Raw genomic sequence first — 25442 nt, forward strand, 5'->3', positions numbered from 1 at the left:
TCTTTATCTATTCATGTATTGGTGGACACTTAGACTGTTTCCATATCTTGGCTACTGTAAATAATGTTGCTACAAACACAGAGGGGTGCATGTATCCCTTTGAATTAGTGTTTCTGCATTCTTTGGGTACATACCCAGTAGTGTGATTGCTGGATAACAGGTAGATCTAGTTTTAACTTTTGAAAGAATCTCCACACTATTTTCCTTACTGGCTATACCAGTTGGTATTCCCACCAGCAGGTACACAAGGATTCCTTTTGTTCCACATTCTTGCCAACACTTGTTTCTTGAGTTTTTGATTTTAGCCATTCTGACAGATGTGAGGTGATATATCTCATTGTGGTTTTGGTTAGCATTTCTCTGATGATAAATGATGGTGAGCACCTTTTCATCTTTTGTACATTTAGCCATCTGTATGTCTTCTTTGGAGAAACGTCTGTTCATGTCTTCTGCCCATTTTTTAATTGGATTATTTGTTTTTTAGGTGTGGAGTCATATAAGTTCTTTATATATTTTGGAAACTAGCCCTTTACTGGATATGGCATTTGCAAATATCTTTTCCATTTCCATAGCTTGCCTTTAAGTTTTGTTGATTGTTTCCTTTGCTGTGCAGAAGCTTTTTATTTTGATGTAGTCCCAAGAGTTTAGTTTTGCTTTTGCTTCCCTAGCCTCAGGAGACATATCTAGAAAGAAGTTGCTATAGCTAATGTCAAAGAAGTTACTTTTAACATACCATTAATCAAGCAAGTAAATAAACAAATAAAGACATATATATTTATCTATATTTATAAAATTTATTTATTCCCTACCATATTCCAGGCAGGCATCATGCTGAAGCAAAAATAAAAAATTGTGGGGCGCCTGGATGGCTCAGCTGTTTAAGAGTCCGACTTCGGCCCAGGTCATGATTTTGCAGTCTGTGAGTTTGAGCCCCATGTCAGGCTCTGTGCTGACAGCTCAGAGCCTGGAACCTGCTTTGGATTCTGTGTCTCCCTCTGTCAGCTTCCCCCCACCCTCCTGCTCACACTCTGTCTCTCTCTCTCAAAAACAAATAAACGTTAAAAAAATTAAAAATAATAAAAATAAAAATTGTGAGTGGTATTATTTTTCTTTACTGAAAAGTACCTTGGTCCAGTCTTTGGATCTGGCCTCTTCAGCATCAGGTATCTGCTGCCATGACACTATTTAAAAGTGTAATACTAATCATCCATTTCATTCTGTGTTTTAATAAAGACTTAGGACATGCAGAGCAGTAACATATTTAAAAATTAATGAGCATCAAGGGTTTAAGTCAACTTCACTTTTTTTTCCAAAGAGTCACTAGCTTAGCAATCTGAGAAACTCATTCTTAAAAACGTACAGAACACAATCTATCTCATATGAACCATAAGCGTGGTCTGTTAACCTTTCATCTTTCCACCACACTATCCTAAACCACTTTAATGAAGAGGAAAGCAAAAGGGAAAAAAATCAATATGGAAATAAAAGTCAACCAGGGTGGACACAACATGAGCTCTTTTAATTTCTGACCTGCCCGATAGTTTGAAAAAATAAGTCTTGTATATGCAGTGCACTGAGCATATACCAAAATACAAGAATAAGGATGTAAAAGAAACATTAAGATCCACTTTTGGAATGCCCAATTAATATTAAAAACTCAAAAAACTCTTCAGAGCATACAGTCTTTTAAATATGTCTTAAATATTTTAAATATGTCTTAAATATGAATTGGTACGTATATATAAGATAGACTGAAATTGACACTGATCGGTTTGCAAAAAAGGATATTTTTCAGTCCTTATCCAACTACATTTCTCTGATTTTCATCTGATCTTAACAACATCTTCCAATGACATCACAGAAGCAGCCGGCTGAATAATGGTACCCCAAAGACATCCACGTCCTAATCCCCAGAATCTCTAAGTATGTTACGTGATACACGTGGCTGGTTTTGAAGATAGAGGATTGGCCACAGATGAAAAACGTGAACTAGAAAAGGCAAGGAAACAGATTCTTCCCCAGAGTCCTACAGGGACTCCAGTCCTGCCGACACCTTGACTGCAGCCCGCTGAGAATAAATGTAGATGTGTGACCTCAAGAACTGGAATAAATTTATGGTGTCTCAAGCCATCCGGTGCGTGGTAATTTGTCACCGCAGCCACAGAAACCAATATACGTGGCTTCTGTGACTGTTTTCTCCCGGTTCTCCTCATCTCTCAGACTCCATCTGCCCAGAGCCTTCCATGGGGTCCATCCCTTTTCTTCCCGCTGATTTAACAGTGATGCCACCTCGGGCTCTGGCACTGCTCCTATTACATGGATATTCCATAGTAAAGAGCTTAAAAGCATAGACTTCAGAGCCCAAAGGATAGAGATTTGTACCCCAGCCCCTCCACATGCTAGCCAGGTGATCTTTTCAGATATTGTGGTGTTCAGGTCTAGACATTCCAGTTGGTTCCTTTGAATAATTCTTCAATGTTAAGTATTTGAAACTTCTATTTCATTGAACATAGTTGTAATAACTACTTTAAACCTTTGACTGGTAAGATCATCTGGGGGTTGTTCTTAGTTGTTTTTTGTTTTTGTTTTTGTTTTTTTCTCTTTCCACTATTCTATATGGAAAGTTCCTGTCTGTTCTCCTGTGAAATGGAATCCTTAAAGTATACATTAAACAAGTACAACTGTATGGAGAAAGTATTCATTAAAAATGTTTGTGAATTAACAACGGCATAATAACATAGCCAAAAGCGTAAGATCACCTAACTCATTAAACTGTACTAACCACAACACACATAGCGAATGCTATCACAGTTTAACATAATTGTGCCATCAGTATACTGGCAGAACTATGGGGGGTTGGAATGTCGGAGGAAGAGGGACCCAGAGCCAGACTGACCACGACTGCAAAGAATAGGCCAAGTCCAGGGAAAAGGCAGTAAGAAATCAGTACCAGTTCTCCCAAGGGAGTATACAGGGATGAGAAAAAGAATAAGTAAAAGAATATCAATAGCCACTGTTAAATGTACGCTAAACAGTCTACACGCACCATAATGTAATAACCACCAAACCTGATGGCAAAGACTTACCTCCCCCAAAGCCACAGAAGAATACGTAGCTGAGCTCGTATTCTAAAATATTTCTCTAATTCTATAAAGCTCTGCTACTGGCCCTGTGCTATACCACCAGCCTGCAAAATAAATCTGAACTGTGAGAAGACATTGACAGATGTGGATTCACAAACAGACAAGTTATAGACCCAGGAGAAGGACAGAAGGAGCAACAGAAGCGAGGATGTACATGTACAGAAGCCCAGGGATGGGCACTGCTCCAGCGATCATTTTCCTTTTCTTGTTTTACATATTTTATCTCCACCCTCAAAATGTTAAAGGCTCTATGAGTAGCTACTCGGATCAACAGGTCTTAGTTTATTTAATATCGATATGCTTTGAATAAGAATAAAAAGCTGAATGATAGTCAGTGGATAAATACATGATCTAGATCTGTCTTATTACACGTTTTTTTTTTTATTAAACAGATACTTCAGAAAATCCCTTTAGATAAAATCCCTCAGAATGCTCTTGTGCCACAAAAACGTTACCTGTTTTACGAATAGTCACAATAAGCAACTCTGTGGAATCAAAACTTCACAAGTTAGGTAACATTTTTGCCCTGTTTCATCTTACACATACCCTTTTGCTATCAGTAATTTTCATAATTTGTTTCGGCACAAATGATGTTGGGAATTTCTTGCTAGTTTCCTGGAGCTTTATGAAAACCATGCATTTATTCAGAGAGATTCAAGAACATGAGCAAAAATGAAAAAGGATGACTTTAGATGGAAATTTTTTTCCTTATCTTCAAGTGTGTTCAGATTGCTATGTGCACATGACAGCATTTTGGACATTAAATGGTATTATGCAATTTACTGAATCACATAAGGAATTTAGAAAGAATTATTTTTTAGAAGAAGAACAAGGCTCTGGTGATTATGAGAAAAATCAGCATTACTCTGTTGACATACTTCCTCCTGGTAACAGTGGATCTTTCCTTAAGCAAATCTGCACAGTTTATGAAGTTGGAGATGATAATTTGCTTGACAAAAGGATTTGCCATAGATTCCTATAATGAATTCGAAGTAGAACTAGTTAGTTATGAGGCTATGGGTACCCTTGGAATCCAAAAGACTTGATTCCTACAGGTGCCAGAAACATCCACGTATCAAATGTGATCAATCAGACATGCCATTTAGCTTGTATTATCATCATTAAGATGGTTGATAACATGGAGAATTTCTATCCTTCTTGCTAAATAGTCATGGTACCAAATCCTGAGTGTTCCCTAACTCTGAAAATTCCAGGGCTACCTCAGAATACCCCCAAATCACTGGGACCACCCCCAAGTCTCTCCAGGACTTAGCCTCTAGCATTATAGCTGGGGTCCACTCTGATAAAATGATACCTGTGCCAAATTAGTTGTTAAATATTCTGAGTATCACTTCAGGGTATCATCAAAACTTCTCTGTGGTCTGGAAGAGTCTTTCTTCCTACAAAATATAGGATCCCCTTGAGGGGAGGACAGTGGTTTCCTCCTAAAAGCTGCTCATCTAAAACTGAAACTCAGGTCAATGAAATGGGTCCCTTTCCTATAGCAAATTTTTCTCAATTTATACTTTTGAATTAATGCCTTATGGCAGCTATGCTGATCTTTTTTTTTTTTAATTTTTTTTAACGTTTATTTATTTTTGAGACAGAGAGAGACAGAGCATGAACGGGGAGGGTCAGAGAGAGAGGGAGACACAGAATCTGACACAGGCTCCAGGCTCTGAGCCATCAGCCCAGAGCCCGACGCGGGGCTCGAACTCACGGACCGCGAGATCGTGACCTGGCTGAAGTCGGACGCTTAACCGACTGAGCCACCCAGGCGCCCCTATGCTGATCTTTAAAACATGGTGTTTCACAAATCACATAAATTGCTACCTTAGAAACAGAGAGAAACCTGCAGAGGGGGAACAATTCAAAATAAAATACAGCTAAATAAAATTATTAGGTGGGGGTACAGAAATTCTAATAAATACCTTAAAAACATAACTTCTAAAATGGTAGTTCCAGTACTTCCTATACACGCAGAAAATTTAGAGCTAACCTAGGCTAACCCCATGATTTGGGAGGGATAAGACATCGTTTCAAATATGTTAAATTTAGAAAAGTGAGTTTAGCAACATAAAATTTAAATTTATGACCCTTTCATCATAAGCTGGTATCTACAAAGATAAGTAAAAATATACTATACTATATTATATTAATTATACATATAATTAATTATATACAATATATATAAGCTGGTATCTATAAATATAAGTAAAAAGATAAGATACTACATATATAATATATAATATAAGTAAAAATATAAAAATATACTTTCCTAGATGCTGAGGCAAAAGAAAAATGATTTTTCCTTTTAAAAATAGACTTGAATTTCAAAGCTGACATGCTTCAGTGCTGTTTAAAAATCAGAAGAGGTTATTCCAGGGAGAAACAAACCTAGCTGAACTGAGAAATGGTTTACTCCTCTGTAAGCCTATTTTAAAAGCTTTGCAATAAAGAGCAGAATTAAAAAAAAAAAACTTTATATAGTTTAATACAGTAATTTCAAACTTTTGTAACCAAAAATGAACTCAAAAAAGTTAAAACACACATAATATACTTGGACCTTTTGTAAAGTAAGTTTTTTTTTCTACCATCAAATACAAATCACTAAAGTTTCTCCTCCATAGTTACTGGTATACTATTCACATTTAAAACAAATTTAGAATTGATGCACAAACCAATTAAATTTTGTGTAATACTAAATTTTTAAAAATTACAAGGCTAATGAAAATGCATCACATCATAACTCATTTTCTGTAGAACTAGGTGTTATTTTTCCACGCTCTTACTCATCTAAACTGGAACAATGATTAAAAACAATACCAGTAACACATAGAACAGTAATGGCAAGAGAAAATTTTCAGTTTCAGTCCTGGAAATGGTGTACTTTCTTAAACTATACACTGCAGTAATTATAGCACCATAAATAAATAAATGAACAAACAAAAAAAAACCACAAGAAACCAAAATTTGGCCATCCATCCTCTGGCTTAATTTTAAACTTTAATGAATTGGTTAAGAATTGAAAGCAGTGCAGAAATCAGTCGTAGCAAGTTATAGCATGGAAAAAAAATTTAAATTGCCAAATATGCTACAAAGAAAAATGTCTTCATTAGGGGATAGAATAAGAATTCCAATATTCAGAAGAAAATTATTAGCTGCTTGCAAAACTCCGACTGACTAAAGCCCTATCACCCTAATTTTATTTCTTAAAGTATAGAAGAGTGCCATGAAATTTTACTTGCCATAAAGAAGCTTGGAACATAGTCAACATGGTTAGGGGCATTTGAAAATGACATGAAGATTAATGACAAATAGCCATGCATAAAGCAACTAATTAAAATGGTAACAATAACAGCTCTGAAAATGTACAAAAACACACAAATGCTAAAAGAAAGATTCTGTTTTAAACCACAGACATAAGCATGAGGTTCAATGACACACATCATCTTGAGGTTGGATTTTTTTTTTAAGTTAAGACATCACAGGACTGCTGGATAAAGCAGGAAGTCAAACTTAAGGAAATCACAAGTAAAACACATTGGCTTATTTTAGCAAAAAGAAGATATCCAATACCTATGAAAGAAATCATTCATTAAAATACCGTAAGTATACATAAATTAAGTACTTGCCCCTTCTGATTTCTCCACTGTGTTAGCCAGCATCTCCTGTAGGGCCCGGACAGAGAGAGACTGTTCCAGCACAAAAGTGCAGATGGAGAGGTCTGGGGGAACATTCTGTGTGGAAAGAGGGAGAGAAGCCATTGTCATCATCTTCATTGTCATTGTCGTCATCATCATCAAGCAGTCGGACCCAATTTACTTTATTAAACTTCAGTTTCTTTCATAAAAAAAAAGATTACTTATAAGTTCTCTATTATCAGCTCCTCAATCACTGAAATACATTATCTAATCTGCTCACACTTAATCCACATTTTAATTTATGGATAACAACAGCCACGGTGTACCGAGTGCCTACTCACTTAGGCACTGCACTCAGAGCTTTGTCAGAAACCTGTGTGGTCATCCAAGGTAAGGATGATTACTATCGTTATGTGGATAAAAAAACAGAGAAGTTAGGTTACTTTTCCAAAGTCACAATTACTAAGTTTTTCAAGGCAGTATTAAAAATCCTGATTTCTTGGACTTCCAAGCATTCTCCTAACCTACCGAGCAGTCAGCTGATAAAAAACACGAACCACAGAATAATACTTGCTTCAAACTATCCAAGTTAATAAATATAAAACTGAATTGGTACAAAATAGCCATTTACACAGGCTTCTCTTCATCCAGAAAAAAGACAGTTACTTTGTTTTACTCAAGTTGGATATACATTTGGCCTCTAACTAGAGACGTGGCAATTTGACGTCTGCTCTGTCTTGGAATGGGGTGGGGAGTGTGTATTTTCCCTTTCTCTTTCCTTCCTTTAAAACTTCCACTCCAATCAATAACTCCATAAATTGTGAAAATCCCAAAAGCTTAACTATCAAGGTGGTGAAGAAAACAGGGTAAGAACTGACTGGTGAGTTAGAGACAACTATCCCAATCAGGAGCAAGTATATTATCGTTCATGAATGCTTTTTGCTTTAGATAAGCAGGATCCAGTGGGCAATCCAACCGGGTCTGAGAAGAGGCTCAAAGGAGGATTTTCCTAACAGAAGACCATTATGAATACATTAAACAGTACATGCAGGTGACACAATGTCTTCTTCACAAAACGAACATTAGGAAGACAATTCTAACTTGATGTAATGAATCAAAATTACAATTTTTCATGTCTAAATGTTTATTAAATTGAATCACTACCATTAAAATGATTCTTATCATCAGAGAATGATACTTGATGGTTTCAAGGAAAATGGAGAACCAGGGTTCCAGAACTAAAATTCTTTTGTGGATGAAATGAACATATAATCTTGGTCACTAAGGTTACTCATACCCCACAAACCTTCCTGGCACCCATGTATGTATATATGTACGTATGTATCTATCTATCTTTCCTTCCTTCCTCCCTAAATCTTTTTTTTTTTTTTAATGTTAATCTATTTTTGAGAGAGAGAAAGAGAGAGGCAGAGAGACAGAAAGAGAAACAGAGGATCCAAAGTGGGGTCTGCACTCACAGCAGAGAGCCCAATGAGGGGCTCAAACTCATGAACCGTGAGATCATGACCTGAGCCAAAGTTGGACACTAAACCAACTGAGCCACCCAGGCCTCCCTGTTACTTATCTTCTTTTAAGATTATTTATTCATTTTTGAGAGAGAGAAAGAAAGACACAGTAGGGGAGGGGTAGAGAGAGAGGGAAAGAAAGAGAATCCCAAGCAGGCTCCACACTGTTTGCCTAGAGCCTGACATGGGGCCCAATCCCGTGAACTGTGAGATCATGGCCTGAGCCGAAATCAAGAGTCAGATGCTTAACTGACTGACTCGCCCACATACCCCTGTTCTTTATTTTTTCTTTGTGTAATATGAAATTTATTGTCGAATTGGTTTCCCTACAACACCCAGTGCTCATCCCAACTGTTCTTTTTCAATGAAATTCCCTTCGTTGAATTCCTCTATTCTCCTACTCAGGGCTTCTGATGCCCCCAAATTTCCTTCCATTCCTTCTCAGACTACCTCAAGTAGTCATCAAAGCAAACACCCAGATCTGGGCATAGCTACTGCTTTTACAGTCTGCGGTCAGCTGGACAAGGGCTCCCTTTCCAAAACCCCCAGATGAAAGACTAGAGCCTAGGCAAGAACTTCTCTTTTACGATGACATTAGGAAAAATTCTTTTAAATTTAACTTTCTCGGGTCTAACTATATTAACTGCAATTTATCGGACCGAGACAAAGGCCAATGGGGGAAAAAATCTGTTACTCAAAGCATTTATTCCATTCCTATCCATTTAATTGTGAGAGTTTGGAAGCTATACCAACAGGGCAGGTAGACTACCATGTTATTAAATAGTGTGCTAGTAAACCAATTTCTCAGGGGGAAAAAACACCTTGATGGGTAGCATTTGCCCATTTCTGTGACACAAATACTTTAATAATTGCTGATCTCGAAGTCAAAATTTATAAATCAGCTCATAAAATTCCTAAATATGTAACACATAGCTCTCAGGAATCTACAAGAACTGTTCCCAATGTACCATTGGACTGATTTCAGACCCACATCCATTAGTTGCTTTAGAATGACTATATTAAAACAGTTAAGAGCTTGGATTCCATACACAGTCACCTAAGCAATAACCCTGGCCTCACTACTTACTAGCTGCTAACTTTTCTAATCTTTGGTTTCCTTCCCTGGAAAATGGTTTAGGAATTATAACAACTACATCATCCCCACGGAGTTCCTGTGAAACAGAAGTAAGTAAAAAGGCTTATCACAATGTCAAGAACAGAACAAGAGCTCAAAATAAGGGAGCCATGGTCATTAGTTTTGTATACTGTCCTTTCTCTCTGTGGCACTCAGGAGTACCATTAAAGCTGACTCTTGGATGGAGTCTGCTTTGGAGAAAGTGTTTGAAATCACAAATCAGGGGTGCCCGGGTGGCTCCATCGGCTAAGTGTCTAACTTCATCTCATGTCATGATCTCATAGTGTGAGTTCAAGCCCTGCAGTCAGAGAATCCCTACTTGGGATATTCTCTCTCTCTCTCTCTCTCTCTCTCTCTCTCTCTCTCCCCCTCCCTCTCTGCCCCACTCATGCCCTCTCTCTCAAAATAAAGACACTTAAAAAATCATTAATTATGCACCTGTTCATAATATCCAAAATGTTCTAGTATTTTCAAGAAAAGGTAGTTTCTGGTAACATTCAAAAGTTTATATGCTGGATGTATTTATTAAATTGTTTCATGCTTCATTTGATCAAAATGTTAAAAGTATGGATCACTACGACAGCTTGCATTTATTTTAAAGACCCTTGAAAAAAACATGAATTTGGAATGTGTTAACTTGCCACACTAACTTCATCTTGCCACAGCATGACATGCCTGTTACACATGTTTTTCTAGACAGTAGGAGTCAGCAGGAGTAAAGGAACAGACAATCCACAAAAAATGTGAAACGATACAAATCAAAGCTCTGTAGTATCATATTTGTTTCGTTCTGAGGAAAAATCAGCTGGTTATTTTACGCAACAGAATCATTCCTATAACTTGTTATCTTTTATTTTTATTTTTTAAAGTTTATTTTATTTTGAGACAGAGAAAGAGAGTGTGAGTGGAAGAGAGGCAGAGAGGGAGGGAGAGAGAGAATCCCACGCAGGCTCTGCATTGTCATCGCAGAGGCTGATGCGGGGCTCGAACCCACAAGCCGTGAGATCATGACCTGAGCGAAGCTGGCTGCTTAACTGACTGAGCCACCCAGGTGCCCAAACTTGTGAACCACCAAGGGGCGCCTGGGTGGCTCGGTCAGTTAAGCATCCGACTTCAGCTCAGGTCATGATCTCGCGGTTTGTGAGTTTGAGCCCCGCGTCGGGCTCTGTGCTGACAGCTCAGAGCCTGGAGCCTGCCTCTGTTTCTGTGTCTTCCCTTCTCTCTCTGCCCCTCCCCCGCTTGTGCTCTATCTCTCTGTGTCCCTCAAAAATAAATAAATGTAAAAAGAAAATTTAAGTGAACCACCAAAAGTATTCCTTAATGTAGATGAATGTTTCTTCAAATAACCTTGAATGTTTTATAGCTAAACCATAACATAGTATTTATGGTAAGCCTTTGTTCCCACTTCCCAAAAATAAAGTTAAGTCAGTGAAAAATAAAGGGTCTTGTTCTTTAGTTACAAACCAACGAAATGGCCGGAAATCAAAGTGACTCCTAACAGCAGGCACAAGAAATAAAGTATTAAGTTCTAGAAACCTCAGGCGTGAGAGTCTCAACCCACAAACATCTGCAAGCTATCATCTTGTCCTCCATCTCTTATGTTTTAAAGTCCTGTTACCAAGAAATCTGAGTTTTCAAACTGCAATATGAGAAAACTTCACAGGGGACCTGGGTGGCTCAGTCGGTTGAGCATCCAACTTCAGCTCAGGTCATGATCTCGTGGTTCCTGAGCTGGAGCCCCGCATCGGGCTCACTGCTGTCAGCACGGAGCCCACTTTGGATCCTCTGCCCCCACCTCTGCCCCTCCCCGACTTGCGTTCTCCCCAAAGTAAGTAAATATTTTGAAACAAGGGACTCTGCTGTCCTTACAATGAGTGTGCTCCTAAATCGTGGAAGCCACCCTTATGTTGTATGCTTTCCATTATAAGGACTTCGAAAGAGACCACGTCAGAATGTAACACTAAGGAGGACAGCACAGCATGTACGTCTGTCTACCTCTTACACATCACACACACATTTCTGTTCCATGCGAAATCAACTCAGAGAAAGTGCTTCTGTCTGAATGTCTACCTGGGCTGCCCAGAACAGTACCCCAAGCGGGCAGGCGAAAGGTTAGCAATACTCTTCACGTAGAGACAACCCCAATTCGATGAGGATATGTGTACGTTCACAAGAATAACAAACCTTAAGCTAGCAGCATGGCTGGGCATCTTTTCTTCTTTTTAAAATACAAATTGCTCGCTGTTCTCCTCTGCCTAACAGCTACCTGGCCTTAAGGGAAGAAAATTCTCCAGCATAACCACATACGGCATCTGGCTTTGTTGGCACTGGAGAGTCTGTGTGAAATCAATTAGGTTTCCAACTGAGGTACCCATCAAACCATTTGGCTTCCACAGATATATCTGCCTAACCCACTTAAAAAACCTATTGAAACATGCCATTACCTTAACTGAACTGCAACCGGTTATTTGGGACTACATAAGTCACAGCTCATCTCGTCGCTGTATAAAAACTGCATAGCAACTAACCACTCCATTTTTTAAAAAAAAAAAATTTAAGGTTTTATTATTTATTTTTGAAAGAGACAGAGTGTAAGCAGGGGAGCGGCAGAGAGAGGGAGACATAGAATCTGAAGCAGGCTCCAGGCTCTGAACTGTCAGCACAGAGCCTGATGCAGGCGTGGAACTCACGAGCCGTGAGATCGTGACCTGAGCCAAGGTCGAACGCTTTAAATGACTGAGCCACCCAGGAGCCCCTTAATCACTCCATTTTAGCATCCTCATACCCCTGCTCATGCTTTTCCTCCTTTAGCCTAAAATATCCATTTCCAGGTCTCCACCTATGAAAACTATTTCATGTTTTTGAATCACACATAAATAGAATTACATATGAAAACATTTTCCTTATTGAAAATTCAAACAATACTAAAAAACTGAAGGCTCTCTCTTCCCAAATTTAATTATACTCATTCTCCCTTATCCTTCCTCCCAGGTGTCATCACATGGAGCTTGATGACCTTTTGGCTGTGCCCCTTTCCAGGTCTTTTGTTGTGCACTTACACATATGCTCACATAGAAGAGTACAGAATGGCTTTTCCCATTAACGGGCTCCCTTTGTCCAAATTACGTATTTTAAATTACTAATATGTCTTAGAGATCACTGTCTATGAGCCTATCCATATAGGCTCCTCCAAGACTGCTAGAGAATCTACATGTTTCATATTCCTTCTGAAGACTGGTTCAAGTTCTCTGCCATGTAACATGGTTACTCAACTTGGACCCTCACCCTCCCAGCCACCGCTTGACCAGCTTGATATGGTAGCTTACAACACACAGTGTTCACTGTTCAATGAGTTGTCCTCAACCTCTGATTCCAAGTGTTTCTGCCTACAGGGATGTAGGTAGTCATAGCCCAAATGACAGATCTCTACTTTTGCTTCTGTTTCAGTGCTCCTGATACAAAGACAGGTTGTTTCACCTTTATGCAGTGACTTCCAAGTGTGCTCCACATAACCCGTGGGGTAACTCAGATATCACAAAATGTATTTTGAAAATCAATGAGATGTTAGCTCATGGCAGTTTGACAGCATAAGAAAAAGAGCAAGACAGTGTATCAGAGGACATGGCGCTCAGACTCAGGGCATAGCTAGCCAAGGGACTGTAGGTAAATCAGTCTGAGCTCTCCCATCTGTGTAAGTGGCAAAATGCTTTTCATATTTCAGAGAATTGTTCTGAGGTTCAAATAAGATCAGTGCATTATAAACCGAAAAGTGCCAATAAAATATCATTTTTATCTGCCTAATTTAAGAAAAACCTAAATCAGATAGAAAGCTCAGAATCGCAGAGATGTAAATTAAGAGAAGAACCAATGTTCTATCAAGAAATGTGAAGACAGTATATTTTAGAGTGGAGCAGATGGTCTGAAGTTGAGACAGATTTGTTTTTGCTCAGCTATCCATCTGCTGAGTGGCCTTTGGCAAGGGACTGTAACCACGGAGGGTCAACTTCTCCATGAACTATGGAGGTACCAAAATGTATCTTCTCCAAAAAATAAAGTTGTTTTTTTTTTTTTAAGCTGCCAAGGAGAAACAGGAAACAGACAAAATTTCACCCACCAGATGGGGAATAATATTCTTTAAAATGTTTACACATTCCACCATTCCAATAAAATTATGGTGTTGTATCCCATTGACTTACATGAAGTACTGTAAAAGGTATTATCAAGCAGGACATAAGAAAAATCCTGGTTCACTTTTTCCTCTTTATATGTCTTCAAAACTCCAATCATAACACTTCACTATATCCCCAGCCTGCCAATGTGGTTATTACAAGACTTTCACACCTTTCTATGAGAGTTCACAGGTCTGGGTAGTTTTTCTTGTCATATTCTTTTTCCCTTCATCCCACTTTGCACCAAAGATTAACATGCAATTGCCTTAGAGAAAGAAACATTTATCCTATGTAAACTCATTTTCAGCTTTGTAATAGACAAGGCTAAATGCGATGGTAACAGATAAAACTGATTATGTCTGGGTTTCCCGGGATCTAAAGGCTTTGAATCTCTTCAGAAAAACCCAAGCCATTCCACTTGGCGTTCTTGACAACATGGGTCCACGTGGAGAAGGATCTTTTAGGAGGTTTAAATGACTGGTAATTAGTGTAAATCACCACTACAAAGAGCCATAGCTCTACCAATTCAGCAGTTTATCATGAAAACCCCAAATGACTTCATAGGGTTTCATATGACTTGCTCGGGTGTTCATTTCACCCCCTGGCACATATCTTTTTATACAATGTCCTTTAAACACAATACTAAGTAGATACGCCAATCTATCTTATTTGTACAATTACTTTAACATTCAGATGACTCAAAGGCGTCAGTGCAAATAGAGAGGTACACTAGTTTGACATTCCATCACACATTACCTCTCCCATTCTAATAACACCCAGGAATATGATCTCAGGTCGAATCTGCTCTCACATCTTGAGTGGGAGCCATAGTTGGGCAGAACACAAGTACATGATATTTTGAAAGCAAAACACTCAAAAAGAAACCAAAAGAGAGATTTCCGCTATGAATTAAGACTCAATATGAAGGTATCTTAAAAACCATACATGCTGTTAAGGGTTCACTGGATATAGCCCCCTACTTCTAAACACTGCTAAGTCAAACACCTATCACTCACAATCTTTATCAAAGCCTAACTCTCCAGACTCTAGGTAATGGCCCACTATGTTATTCGAATTTAAAGCATATAGTTTCTAGTCCTATAAATACACAATGATGTTCCAGGAAGTTGGGCTCTAATTTGAGAAATCCATTAAAAAACTCTAGGGTCCCCACTAAATTCAGAGTTTACAGCTGGAGTAAATACATAAGTAAATGGATGAATACACAAGCACAAGAAGAAATTCACCATAAACTATTTTGGAGCAAAGTTTCACTCTGCACCAAAGAGATATTCTTAAGGATTAGCAAAATACATACATGTTCACCACATATGTAGAAAGCATGTGGCATTGTCACGATAGCAAGTATACACTGATAACTAAAACAAAAACAATGTGTGGCCCAAGCATCTGTCCTCTGTAAGGACGAGAAGCTGTGCCACATCACAGCTCATCTGATTTGGAGCAGATGTCACGTACCCTACGTTGTCTGTGAAAGTGACCCTTTCCAGGAAGACCCAACAGCCCTTCTAGTCTGACTCCATACATTCCTGAGTGAGGTTGCCAGCATGCAAAATAGTCCCAAGCTCTTCAGAGACTCCTGGCTAACCCTGAGTAGTGCGCGCACAAAGACACACAAAGGACCCAGCAGAAAGTAAATCTGAAGCAGGGTTCAAATGGCCTGAACTTCGCACGCACTTCTCCACCCACACACAAGTCCATGTGCTGAGGACAGAAACCTTACTGTTCAAAGTATGCATGTGCAACCATTGCCCTAACTCAATGCTACACACGAACAGGGCAACCTACAGGAATCCAGGCTGAAATAAAAATAAGAATGAAAAGAAAAATTTGAGCACTGACATCAGTGTTAAAACACCACGGAGGAGACATATTACCCAGATTCAGTCCAGGCAAGTTCCTAAAAAAAGAAAAGCCAAACGCAGAAAAGTAACACAACCTTGAAATGGGGAAATCAGAATGTGTTCTTCTGGGGCACCTGGGTGGCTCAGTCGTTTAAGCATCTGATTCTTGGTTTCCACTCAGATCATGATCTCACGGGCTGTGGGATCCAATCCCACGTTGGGCGCACAATTCCAATGGCATTTTTCACAGAAAGAGAGCAAACAATCGTAAAATTTGTATGGAACCACAAAAGACCCCAAAAAGCCAAAGCAATCTGGAGAAAGAATAACGAAGCTGGAGGCATCGTGCTTCCTGGTTTCAAACTAGATGACAAAGGTACTAATCAAAGCAGGATAGGATTGGCATTAAAAAAAAAAAAAAAAAAAAAGGCACGTAGGTCAATAGAATGGAACAGAGACCCAGAAATAAGCCTATGCATATATAGTCAATTAATTTACAGCAACGGAGCCAAGAACATACAATGGGTAAACAATAAGCTATATAGGGAAAATCAGATGGCCACATGTAAAAGAATGTAACTGGACCACCCTCTTGCACCACACACAAAAACTAACTCAAAATGTATTAAATCCATGAAGGCAAGACCTGAGACCAGAATACTCCTAGAAGAAAACCTGACATCAGTCTTGGTGATGAGATTTTGGATTTGACACCAGAAGCAACGGCAACAAAAGTAAAAACAAATGGGGCTACATCAAACTAAAATGCTTCTACACATCAAAGGAAACCATCAACAAAATGAAAAGACAAAACATTTATCTGATAAGGGATTTATACCCAAAATGTATGAAGAACACATACAACTCAACAGCAAACAAACAATCCAATTTAAAAATGGACGAGTGGCACCTGGGTGGCTCAGTCGGTTAAGCGCCGACTTCGGCTCAGGTCACGATCTTGGGGTTGACAAGTTCAAGCCCCGCGTCGGGCTCTGGGCTGACGGCTCAGGGCCTGGAGCCTGCTTCGGATTCTGTGTCCCCCTCTCTCTCTCTGCCCCTCCCCCGTTCATGCTCTGTCTCTGTCTCAAAAATAAATACAAACATTGAAAAAAAAATTTTAAGAAAAATGGGTAAGAGGACTTGAATACTTTTCCAAACAACACATTCAAATGGCCAAAAGGTACATAAAGAGGTATTCTACACCACTGTCAGGAAAATGCAAATAAAAACCATAATGAGATATCACCTCACACCTGATAGAATGGTTATTATGAAGAAGACAGGAAATAACAAATATTGGCAACATTGTGGAGAAAAGGGAATATGTTTACATGTGATGGAAACATAAATTGGTGCAGCCACTATGAAAAAGAGTGTGCAGCCACTATGAAAAAGAGTATGGAGATTTCTCAAAAAATTAAAAATAGAAATCCCCTACAATCCAGCAATTCCACTTCTGGGTGTATACGCAACAGAAATGAAAACAGGATCTGCGCTCCCATATTCATTGCAGCATTTATCAAGATATTTAAGATATGGGGACAATCTAAGTGTTTATCGATGAATGGATGGATAAGGAAGATGTGGGGCAGACACAATGCAGCATTATTCAGCCGTAAGAAAGAAGGAAATCCTGCCATTTGCAACAACACGGATTGAACCTGAGGCCTTATGCTAAGTGAGCTAAGTCAAACAGACAAAGACAAATACGGCGTCTCACTTATATGTCGAATCTAAAAAAGCCAAACTCAGAGACCAGAATGGTGCTTACCAGGGACAAGGGGGTGGGGAAAAGATAATGCACTGATCAATGAGTACAAACTTCCAGTTTAAGATGAATAAATTCTGAGGCTCGAATCTACAGCACAGTGATTATAGTTAATAATGCTGCATTATATACTTGGAAGTTGCTAAGAGAGACGATCCTAAATGTTCTCACCGCAAAAACGTAAGGGTAATTATGTGATGGGATGCAGGTGTTAGGTAATGCTATGGTGGCAATCTTTTTGCAATATATAAGTGTATCAAATCAACATCCTGTACACCTTAAATTTACACAACAGTGTTATGTCAATTATACCTCATTAAAGGTGGAAAAAGACATAAGCTTATATAAAGAAACAGTTATAAAACTGTATAATTGGATTTACGACACTCATATATGATTTTATTTATTTTTTTTTAATTTTTTTTAACGTTTATTTATTTTTGAGACCGAGAGAGACAGAGCATGAACGGGGGAGGGTCAGAGAGAGGGAGACACAGAATCGGAAGCAGGCTCCAGGCTCCGAGCCATCAGCCCAGAGCCCGACGCGGGGCTCGAACTCACGGACAGTGAGAACATGACCGGAGCCGAAGTCGGCTGCTTAACCGACTGAGCCACCCAGGCGCCCCTCATATATGATTTTAAAATAGTACAAAAAGAATGGAGCTATGTGAAACAAAGTTTCTTTATTTTACTGGAATTATTATTAACCTTAAGTATGTTGTGAAGTTACATTGATGAGTTACAATAAATTAAAATAATGCATATTTCAATTCCTAGAGTAACTACTAAGAACATGACTCAAAAAATACATAGCAGGGGCGCCTGGGTGGCTCAGTCGGTTGAGCATCCGACTTCAGCTCAGCTCATGATCTCGCGGTCCATGAGTTCGAGCCCCGCGTCGGGCTCTGTGCTGACCGCTCAGAGCCTGGAGCCTGTTTCAGATTCTGTGTCTCCCTCTCTCTCTGACCCTCCCCCGTTCATGCTTTGTCTCTCTCTGTCTCAAAAATAAATAAACGTTAAAAAAAAAATTAAAAAACAAACACATAGCAAAAAATAAGCAAAAGACGTTTCAAAATGGCATACTAACCGTTTTACACAAAAGAAGGAAATGACTAAGGAACAAAAGAACAAAAACAACAACAAAAAAGAGGAGGCATAAAACAAAAAATAAAATGACAAAAAATCAAAGTAACCATTCCCTGTATATTTTTCAAGGAAAATATGATGTATATACATACACACACACAAAATAGAATATTATTATTGGGATGGATATTATAAATTATACTTGAATAAAAAATTAGTAATATATAAAATACAAACAGAGGAATAACAGAGGAATATTATTCAGCCTTTAAAAAAAAGGGAAGCACCTGGGTGGCTCAGTCGGTTAAGTGTCCAACTCCTGGTTTCCACGCAGGTCACGATCTCACGGTTTGTGGGTTTGAGCCCCACATTGGACTCTGCAGTGACAGCTTGGAGCCTGCTTGGAATTCTCTCTCTCTCCCTCTCTCTCTCTCTCTCTCTCTCTCTCTGTCTCTCTGCCCCTTCCCCACTTGCTCGTGCACTCTCACTCTCTATCAAAAATAATTTTGATAAAATATTTTTTTTAAGGGAAGGAAATCCTGTGGTTTGTGACAACATCAGTGAACCTGGCATTATGTCACATGAAATCAGTTGGATTCAGACAAATACTGCATGATTTCATTTACGGGTAAAATCTCTAATCGTCAAACCCACAGAAGCATGTAGCAGAATGACTGTGACTGGGGGCTAGGGAAAAGGGGGAAATGGGGAGGTGTTGGTCACGGGGCACCACATTTCAGTCTTGCAAGATGAATAATTCTGCAGATCTAATGTATAGCACAGTAACTGCTACTAACAATACTGTATTGCCTGTTTGAAATTTGCTGAGAGTTCATCTTAAGGGTTCACACCACATAAAAAACAATTTTAACTGTGAGAGGTGAGAGACGTGTTAAACGGCTTGACTGTGGTAATTATTTCACAATGTGTGTGTGTATGTGTATGTGCATGTATGTGAGATATATATGTGTATATATATATATTTATACGTATATATTTTATACCTTAAATATATACAATTTTAATTTGTCAATTACAACCTGAATAAAACTAGGGGGTAAATCCCACTGCCTAGTAAATTACATCCAAGCTCCCTGCCTGGTGTCCATATTCTAGATCCAACCTAAGTTTCCAGCCTATATTTAATGCTTACTATGATTGGGCTACATTGGATAACTCTCTACTCTTCATAAACCTATTTCCTATTCCCATCTTTGCCCTTTGTCCAATTTCTACTCATCCTTCAATGCCAAGCTCAAGTAGTACATCCGTGCAGCATCTCCTTCTGACTCAAACTGCCTTGTATGATGCATATTTGTATGCAACACATCACTTTTTAGTAACCTAGAGATTTCCTTACCCTCCACTATGCTTTACTTGTGATATATCTTGTTGAAAAGTCTGAATAGTACTGTCTGTGCTCCATGGGCAAGGCCCATTAAAGAAAAACAATTCTGTGATACATATACCATCTCATTGCAAATGAACCACTGGAAAAAAAAATTATAAATAAGCCCTAGAAATATTTTTAAATTATATTACTTTTAAATTTTTAACTAAAGATTTTTAAATAAGGTAGATGTGATCTTTCCAAGGTAAACATGTTAAAACAATGCAAAATCTAACATTTCTGTGAAGCCTTAAAAATTCTAATTCATGCTGATTTTAAAAATAATGTTTTAAGACTGAAGAACACTTAAAAAAATCAATATTTTCTGCACAGAATTTAGTTACGTTATTTCAGGACCCTTTATTGCAGGAAATTAGATGGATTCATACACACCTACTCCATTCATAGGTAGGTTACTAACCTGAAAAATTTGTTGGATCTTTACAGAAGTAAATTCTTTGGTGATAAAATTACACACTTGTAAATCTTTTGTTTGGCAAATGACATAATAAAATTGAACGAATGATGACACGTTTAATCCTAGTAAAAAGATTTAATGATAAAAACGTCCATTAAAATAACCATCCATCTATTTTCTACAAGCTAATCCCAGTTTATATTAATTTCACCCCCATTAACCACACTTTATGTTTATACCCATAATTGCTTAAAGAATGAATGATCTAGTTAAGTTTTCGGTGCCTGCTGAAATACATCTTCGTTAGACTGATCTCATTTCCTGCAGAGCACCAGGCCATAATCACCAGTGAAAAGTAAGCACATAATTTATCAGGACTTGAGGAAAGTCTCCATCTCTGTTGAAGAAAACATTCTCATCTTTAAGCGTGAAACTACTCAAACCTTTCCAGTCTATGATACGCCTGAAACACTAACCAACTTAAACAGCTCACACTGAATTGATGCATGCTCAATAGACTAACAATTCAATTATCACAGAATACTCAAATTCAAATTGGGAATCTGAGCACCCGCAAAGCTAGCACTCCTTTTTACATATATAACTTTAGCCATGAACACATTTCAAAAAACAGTGTAAAAACTCAGCTCCTTAAACTAAGATTTATTTTTCCAGGATGCCTGTTTGAACATATTTTTGCCTTTGGAAATTCATGCTGAAATATGAAATACATTTTTGCTTTCTCAATTTGATTTTTAAATTTGGTTTTTCCTATTAAATTATTCATTATCATCTTTCAAAAGAACTAAACTTTTTAAAAAAGTTCAGGAGGAGAGAGGGAGAGAATCTTAAGCAGACTTCACACTCAGCACAGAGCCAGATGCAGGGTTCGATCCCACTACCTCAGGATCATGACCTGAGCTGAAATCAACAGTTGGATGCTCAACCAACTGAGCCACCCAGACACCTCTCAAAAGAACTTCTGAAAATTGTGTTAAAAGTGGAATATCGGGATCTCATAAAAATCAACAATATGAAGCCATTGAAGGAAGAAAAATGAATTAAAATGCGATGGTGTAAAACACCTAATTTCTGTAACCTCAAGCAAGAGCATTTCATCAAGTTGGAAACTGGAGCAGAGATTACTGGTCTCCAAACCTCTCTCACTGTATACCCCGTATGACTTCCCTAATGTTGCTTAACCAATTACTACGAATTCAGTAGCAACACAAACTTAACCTCTTCCAGCTATAGAGGTCAGAAGCCTGAAATCCGTTTCATTAGGCTAACGTCAAGATCCGAGCAACGGTGGGGGTGCCTGGGTGGCTCAGTCAGTTAAGCATCTGACTTCAGCCCAGGTCATGATCTCATAGTTCATGAGTTCGAGCCCTGCATCAGGCTCTGTACTGACAGCTCTGAGCCTGGAGCCTGCTTCAGATTCTGTCTCTCTCTCTCCCTCCACCCTTTCCCTGTTTGTGCTCTTTCTCTCTCTCAAAACTAAACATTAAAAAAAAAAAACACAAACACATATGAGCAACGTTGTATTCCTGGCACCGAAGGGAGGGTTCCCTGCCTTTTTCGGGGGCTACACATCACCTGTATTCCTTGACTTCACCTTCAAAGCATATCCTTCCAATACCAATCTTCATTCACCACAACCTCTTCTCCCATTCCGTAGTCAAATCTCTCTGACCCTCCCTCTTAGAAGGATACTTCTAATTCCAATCAGAACTTACCCAACTAATCCAGGACAATCTCCTCATGTCAAGATGCTCAGTTTAGCCACATCTGTAAAATCCCCTTTGCCATATAATACCTTTACAGGTTACAGGGATAAGGACCCAGGTACCTGTGGCATCAATGGAGCCTACCACAAACTCCATAAGCAAATATTTTGAACATAAATTACAAAACAGAACGTATTAAAATACTGTTTTCAACATACATCTGAACTCCAGTACTAATATACATTATACATTATAAAATATTACAAATCAAGCTAAAACATTTTCTATAACTTACTTTACTTGAACAGAACAAATTACGGCTGAATATGGTTCATGGCTTTTTAAATCATGGATTAAAAATTTGTAATACAATACTATGAAAGGCTGGTTTCAAGTGAAGTTTAATCTCAAAAGTAATTTGTTTAAAGGCTTTTAAAGCTGAAAAAGAGGGGTGCCTGGGTGGCTCAGTCAGTTGAAGTTTGTCTGACTTTGGCTCAGGTCATGAACTTGCAGTCTGTGGGTTCAGGACCCGTTTTGGGCTCTGTGCTGACAGCTCGGAGCCTGGAGCCTGCTTCAGATTCTCTCTCTCCCTGCCCCTCTCTCTGCCCCTCTCTCACTTGCGTGTGCTCTCTCTCTCTCGCTCTCTCTCTCTCTCTCTCAAAACTAAACATTAAAAAAATCTTTAAATAAATAGTTCAGTTCTGAAAAGTCTCACTCTGATGACTCTACACTCTGACTAGTTTATATGGCCCAAGGAACAAGTAAACCATAGGGTAAGATTTGTAATTAAAATAAATGTTCTGATAGACTTGAGTGTTTTTGACCGTTTTCTTATCAGATCTAATCACTGTTGTTGTACCTCATAATACAGCTAGCTGGCAAAGAGTTTGTGGAAGCTAAAGAGTTTGTGGAAGTGAAAATACCAACTATTATTTTCATCTTTTTATTTGTGCCTACATTGCAAGGATAGTTTTCAATTTGTATTCTACAGAATATCGAAACGACAACTGTTCACTTTTTGAGCTAATTTAGATAGAACTAGAATATTTAATAGTAATTATAATAAATAATCATCATGGCTAACACTCAGCTGGCCCCTACTCTGTGCCTGTTGCTGCTATAAGCATCTGACATTTATTTATTTTATTAATGATTTCAGGAATAGAATTTAGTGATTCATCACATAGAATGCCCAGTGCTCATCCCAACAAGTGCCCTTCTGGATGCCCATCCCCCAGTTCGCCCATGCCCCACCCACCTTCCCTGTATTTAAGGTTTGTCTCCCTGTTTTTTTCTTTAATTTTTTTAACGTTTATTTTTGAGAGAGACAGAGAGAGACAGAGCATGAGTGGGGGAGGGGCAGAAAGACAGGGAGACACAGAATCCGAAGCAGGCTCCAAGCTCTGAGCTGTCTGCACAGAGCCCAATGCAGGGCTCGAACTCACAAGCAGTGAGATCACGACCTGAGCCAAAGTTGGACACTTAGCCGACTGAGTCACCCCGGCATCCCTCCCTCTCTGTTTTTATCTTATTTTTGCTTCCCTAGATTTATTAAGCCAATTCATCTAGGAACTCGTATAAGATAGGTAACTACTAAACTGATACTGAGTTATGATTCACTAAAATCAAACAAATCCTAACTGTGGAACTCTTGTTCATCTTCAGGATTAATCTTGCAAGACTTTCAAACTGTGCCATGTTTGTTGATAAAATCTGGTTTCTTTCTTGTTTTTGAATAAAAATAATACAAAAACATGTTATATTATCTTCCCACACCCACTGAATTGCCTGTACCTCCCAGAGGCAACATTTTAGAGTGGAGACCACTACCAGAGATAGTAGTAAAAGTCTATTATTCTACAGACCACAATAAGGGACAAGTAATACTGAGCAGACAGTACAGCTGACGGAAGGCTCATACTTCAACGTAACTATTAATAGTACAAATATAACTTGCAGGGGCGCCTGGGTGGCGCAGTCGGTTAAGCGTCCGACTTCAGCCAGGTCACGATCTCGCGGTCTGTGAGTTTGAGCCCCGCATCAGGCTCTGGGCTGATGGCTCAGAGCCTGGAGCCTGTTTCCGATTCTGTGTCTCCCTCTCTCTCTGCTCCTCCCCCGTTCATGCTCTGTCTCTCTCTGTCCCCAAAATAAATAAACGTTGAAAAAAAAAATTTAAAAAAAAAAAACAAACAAATATAACTTGCAAATATATCTATTTATATTACATTATACATATATTATTTTCAAATATTATATATTACATATAATATATAACGTGGTATTACACTGTATATAGTACTGGGATCAGGAGTTCTCAGAACGTGTAAAAATATCAGAAGGAACAAAGCAGACTCTAGGGTTAAAGCCCGCAATATTTCAGGAGCCATGAAATTTGCCAGAATGCTCCCAGATGGAAAACAGGAACAAAGGACAAATGAGCTTAATAAATGAGGTAGATGACAAAGTTCTATAAGTAAATAAACCAATAAATATACACAGAAACTAAAATCATATTGAACATATTCATGACTGCAATTTCAGAATTTCTGTGGAAGTTCTACCTCTGTTCCATGTGACCTTGTCACCATCACACTATGAAAATCTAGACCAGCATTCCACATTGCTTTTCCACTGAAGAACACAAGATACATTCACTGCTGAGTTGACCATTTAGTTCCTGCTGAAGACAATTCATTGTGTTGTAGTTAGAACTGGATTAGAATGCTAGCTCCTCAACTCAGCTACTGTGGGATCTTGGGTAAATCACCAAAACCCTCTTAACTTCGGATGCTTCCTCACGATGTAAACACTAAGTGGAAGAATACAGAACTCCCGATATACCAAGTGATGCAACAAGTGATAATAATGTGATTAGTCTAAAGCTTAAAAAAATTTTTTCTTATTTATTTTTGGAGACACAGTGAGACACAACATGAGCAGGGGAGGGGGCAGAGAAAGAGGGAGACACAGAATCTGAAGCAGGTTCCGGGCTCTGAGCTGTCAGCACAGAGCCTAACATGGGGCTCAAACTCACTAACTGTGAGATCATGACCCGAACCGAAGTCAAACACTTAACTGAGCCACCCAGGCGCCCCCATTTTAAAGCTTTTAAGGTAGAAAAGAAAATACTGGCTGGATTCAAGTACAGTAGACAAATGGTATCTTATCATAAGGAAAAAACTATAGAGAAATTAAACTCAACATGGCTCCCAAAGGATTGCTATTTTCTTAGGTTCAAGTTAATGAAAGTGTTGGGGCAAAACCGTATATCTCAAAGAAGTCAAAATTATCTCTCCACTCATTAAATTATATATTTTTATTGTAATGAATCATCATATTAAGGCATGATGGATACAGAAGAAACAATGTGTTAGAACTCAGAAGGCCCACATTTTAGTCTTGATAGATGTAAACAGATGACCAGAAAATTAGTAAAATGGCTTTTAATCCTATCCGCTACTATAGGTGATTATAACTGACTACTCCATAGTCCAGTCTTATAAATATTTTAAGTTTCTTGCCTCGGTTTAATTGTGAGTCATTAGTGTCTTCATCCACACACTTCCACCTC

General features: G+C 38.6%; 1 protein-coding gene across 13 annotated transcripts in view; it reads right to left on the minus strand.

Annotated features, from left to right (window-relative positions):
• RYR2 (ryanodine receptor 2) overlaps positions 1-25442 on the minus strand; it is a 768472-nt gene that overhangs the window by 494158 nt on the left and 248872 nt on the right. For all 13 annotated transcript variants that reach the window (XM_040464903.1, XM_040464902.1, XM_040464892.1 and 10 more), the window contains exon 3: positions 6779-6883. In XM_040464903.1, coding sequence (XP_040320837.1) covers positions 6779-6883 — 105 coding nt within the window. The remainder of the gene's footprint in view (positions 1-6778; positions 6884-25442) is intronic.

Source organism: Herpailurus yagouaroundi, unplaced genomic scaffold (genome assembly GCF_014898765.1).
Source record: "Herpailurus yagouaroundi ecotype Mexico unplaced genomic scaffold, PumYag 530, whole genome shotgun sequence".
Lineage (NCBI taxonomy): Eukaryota > Metazoa > Chordata > Mammalia > Carnivora > Felidae > Herpailurus > Herpailurus yagouaroundi.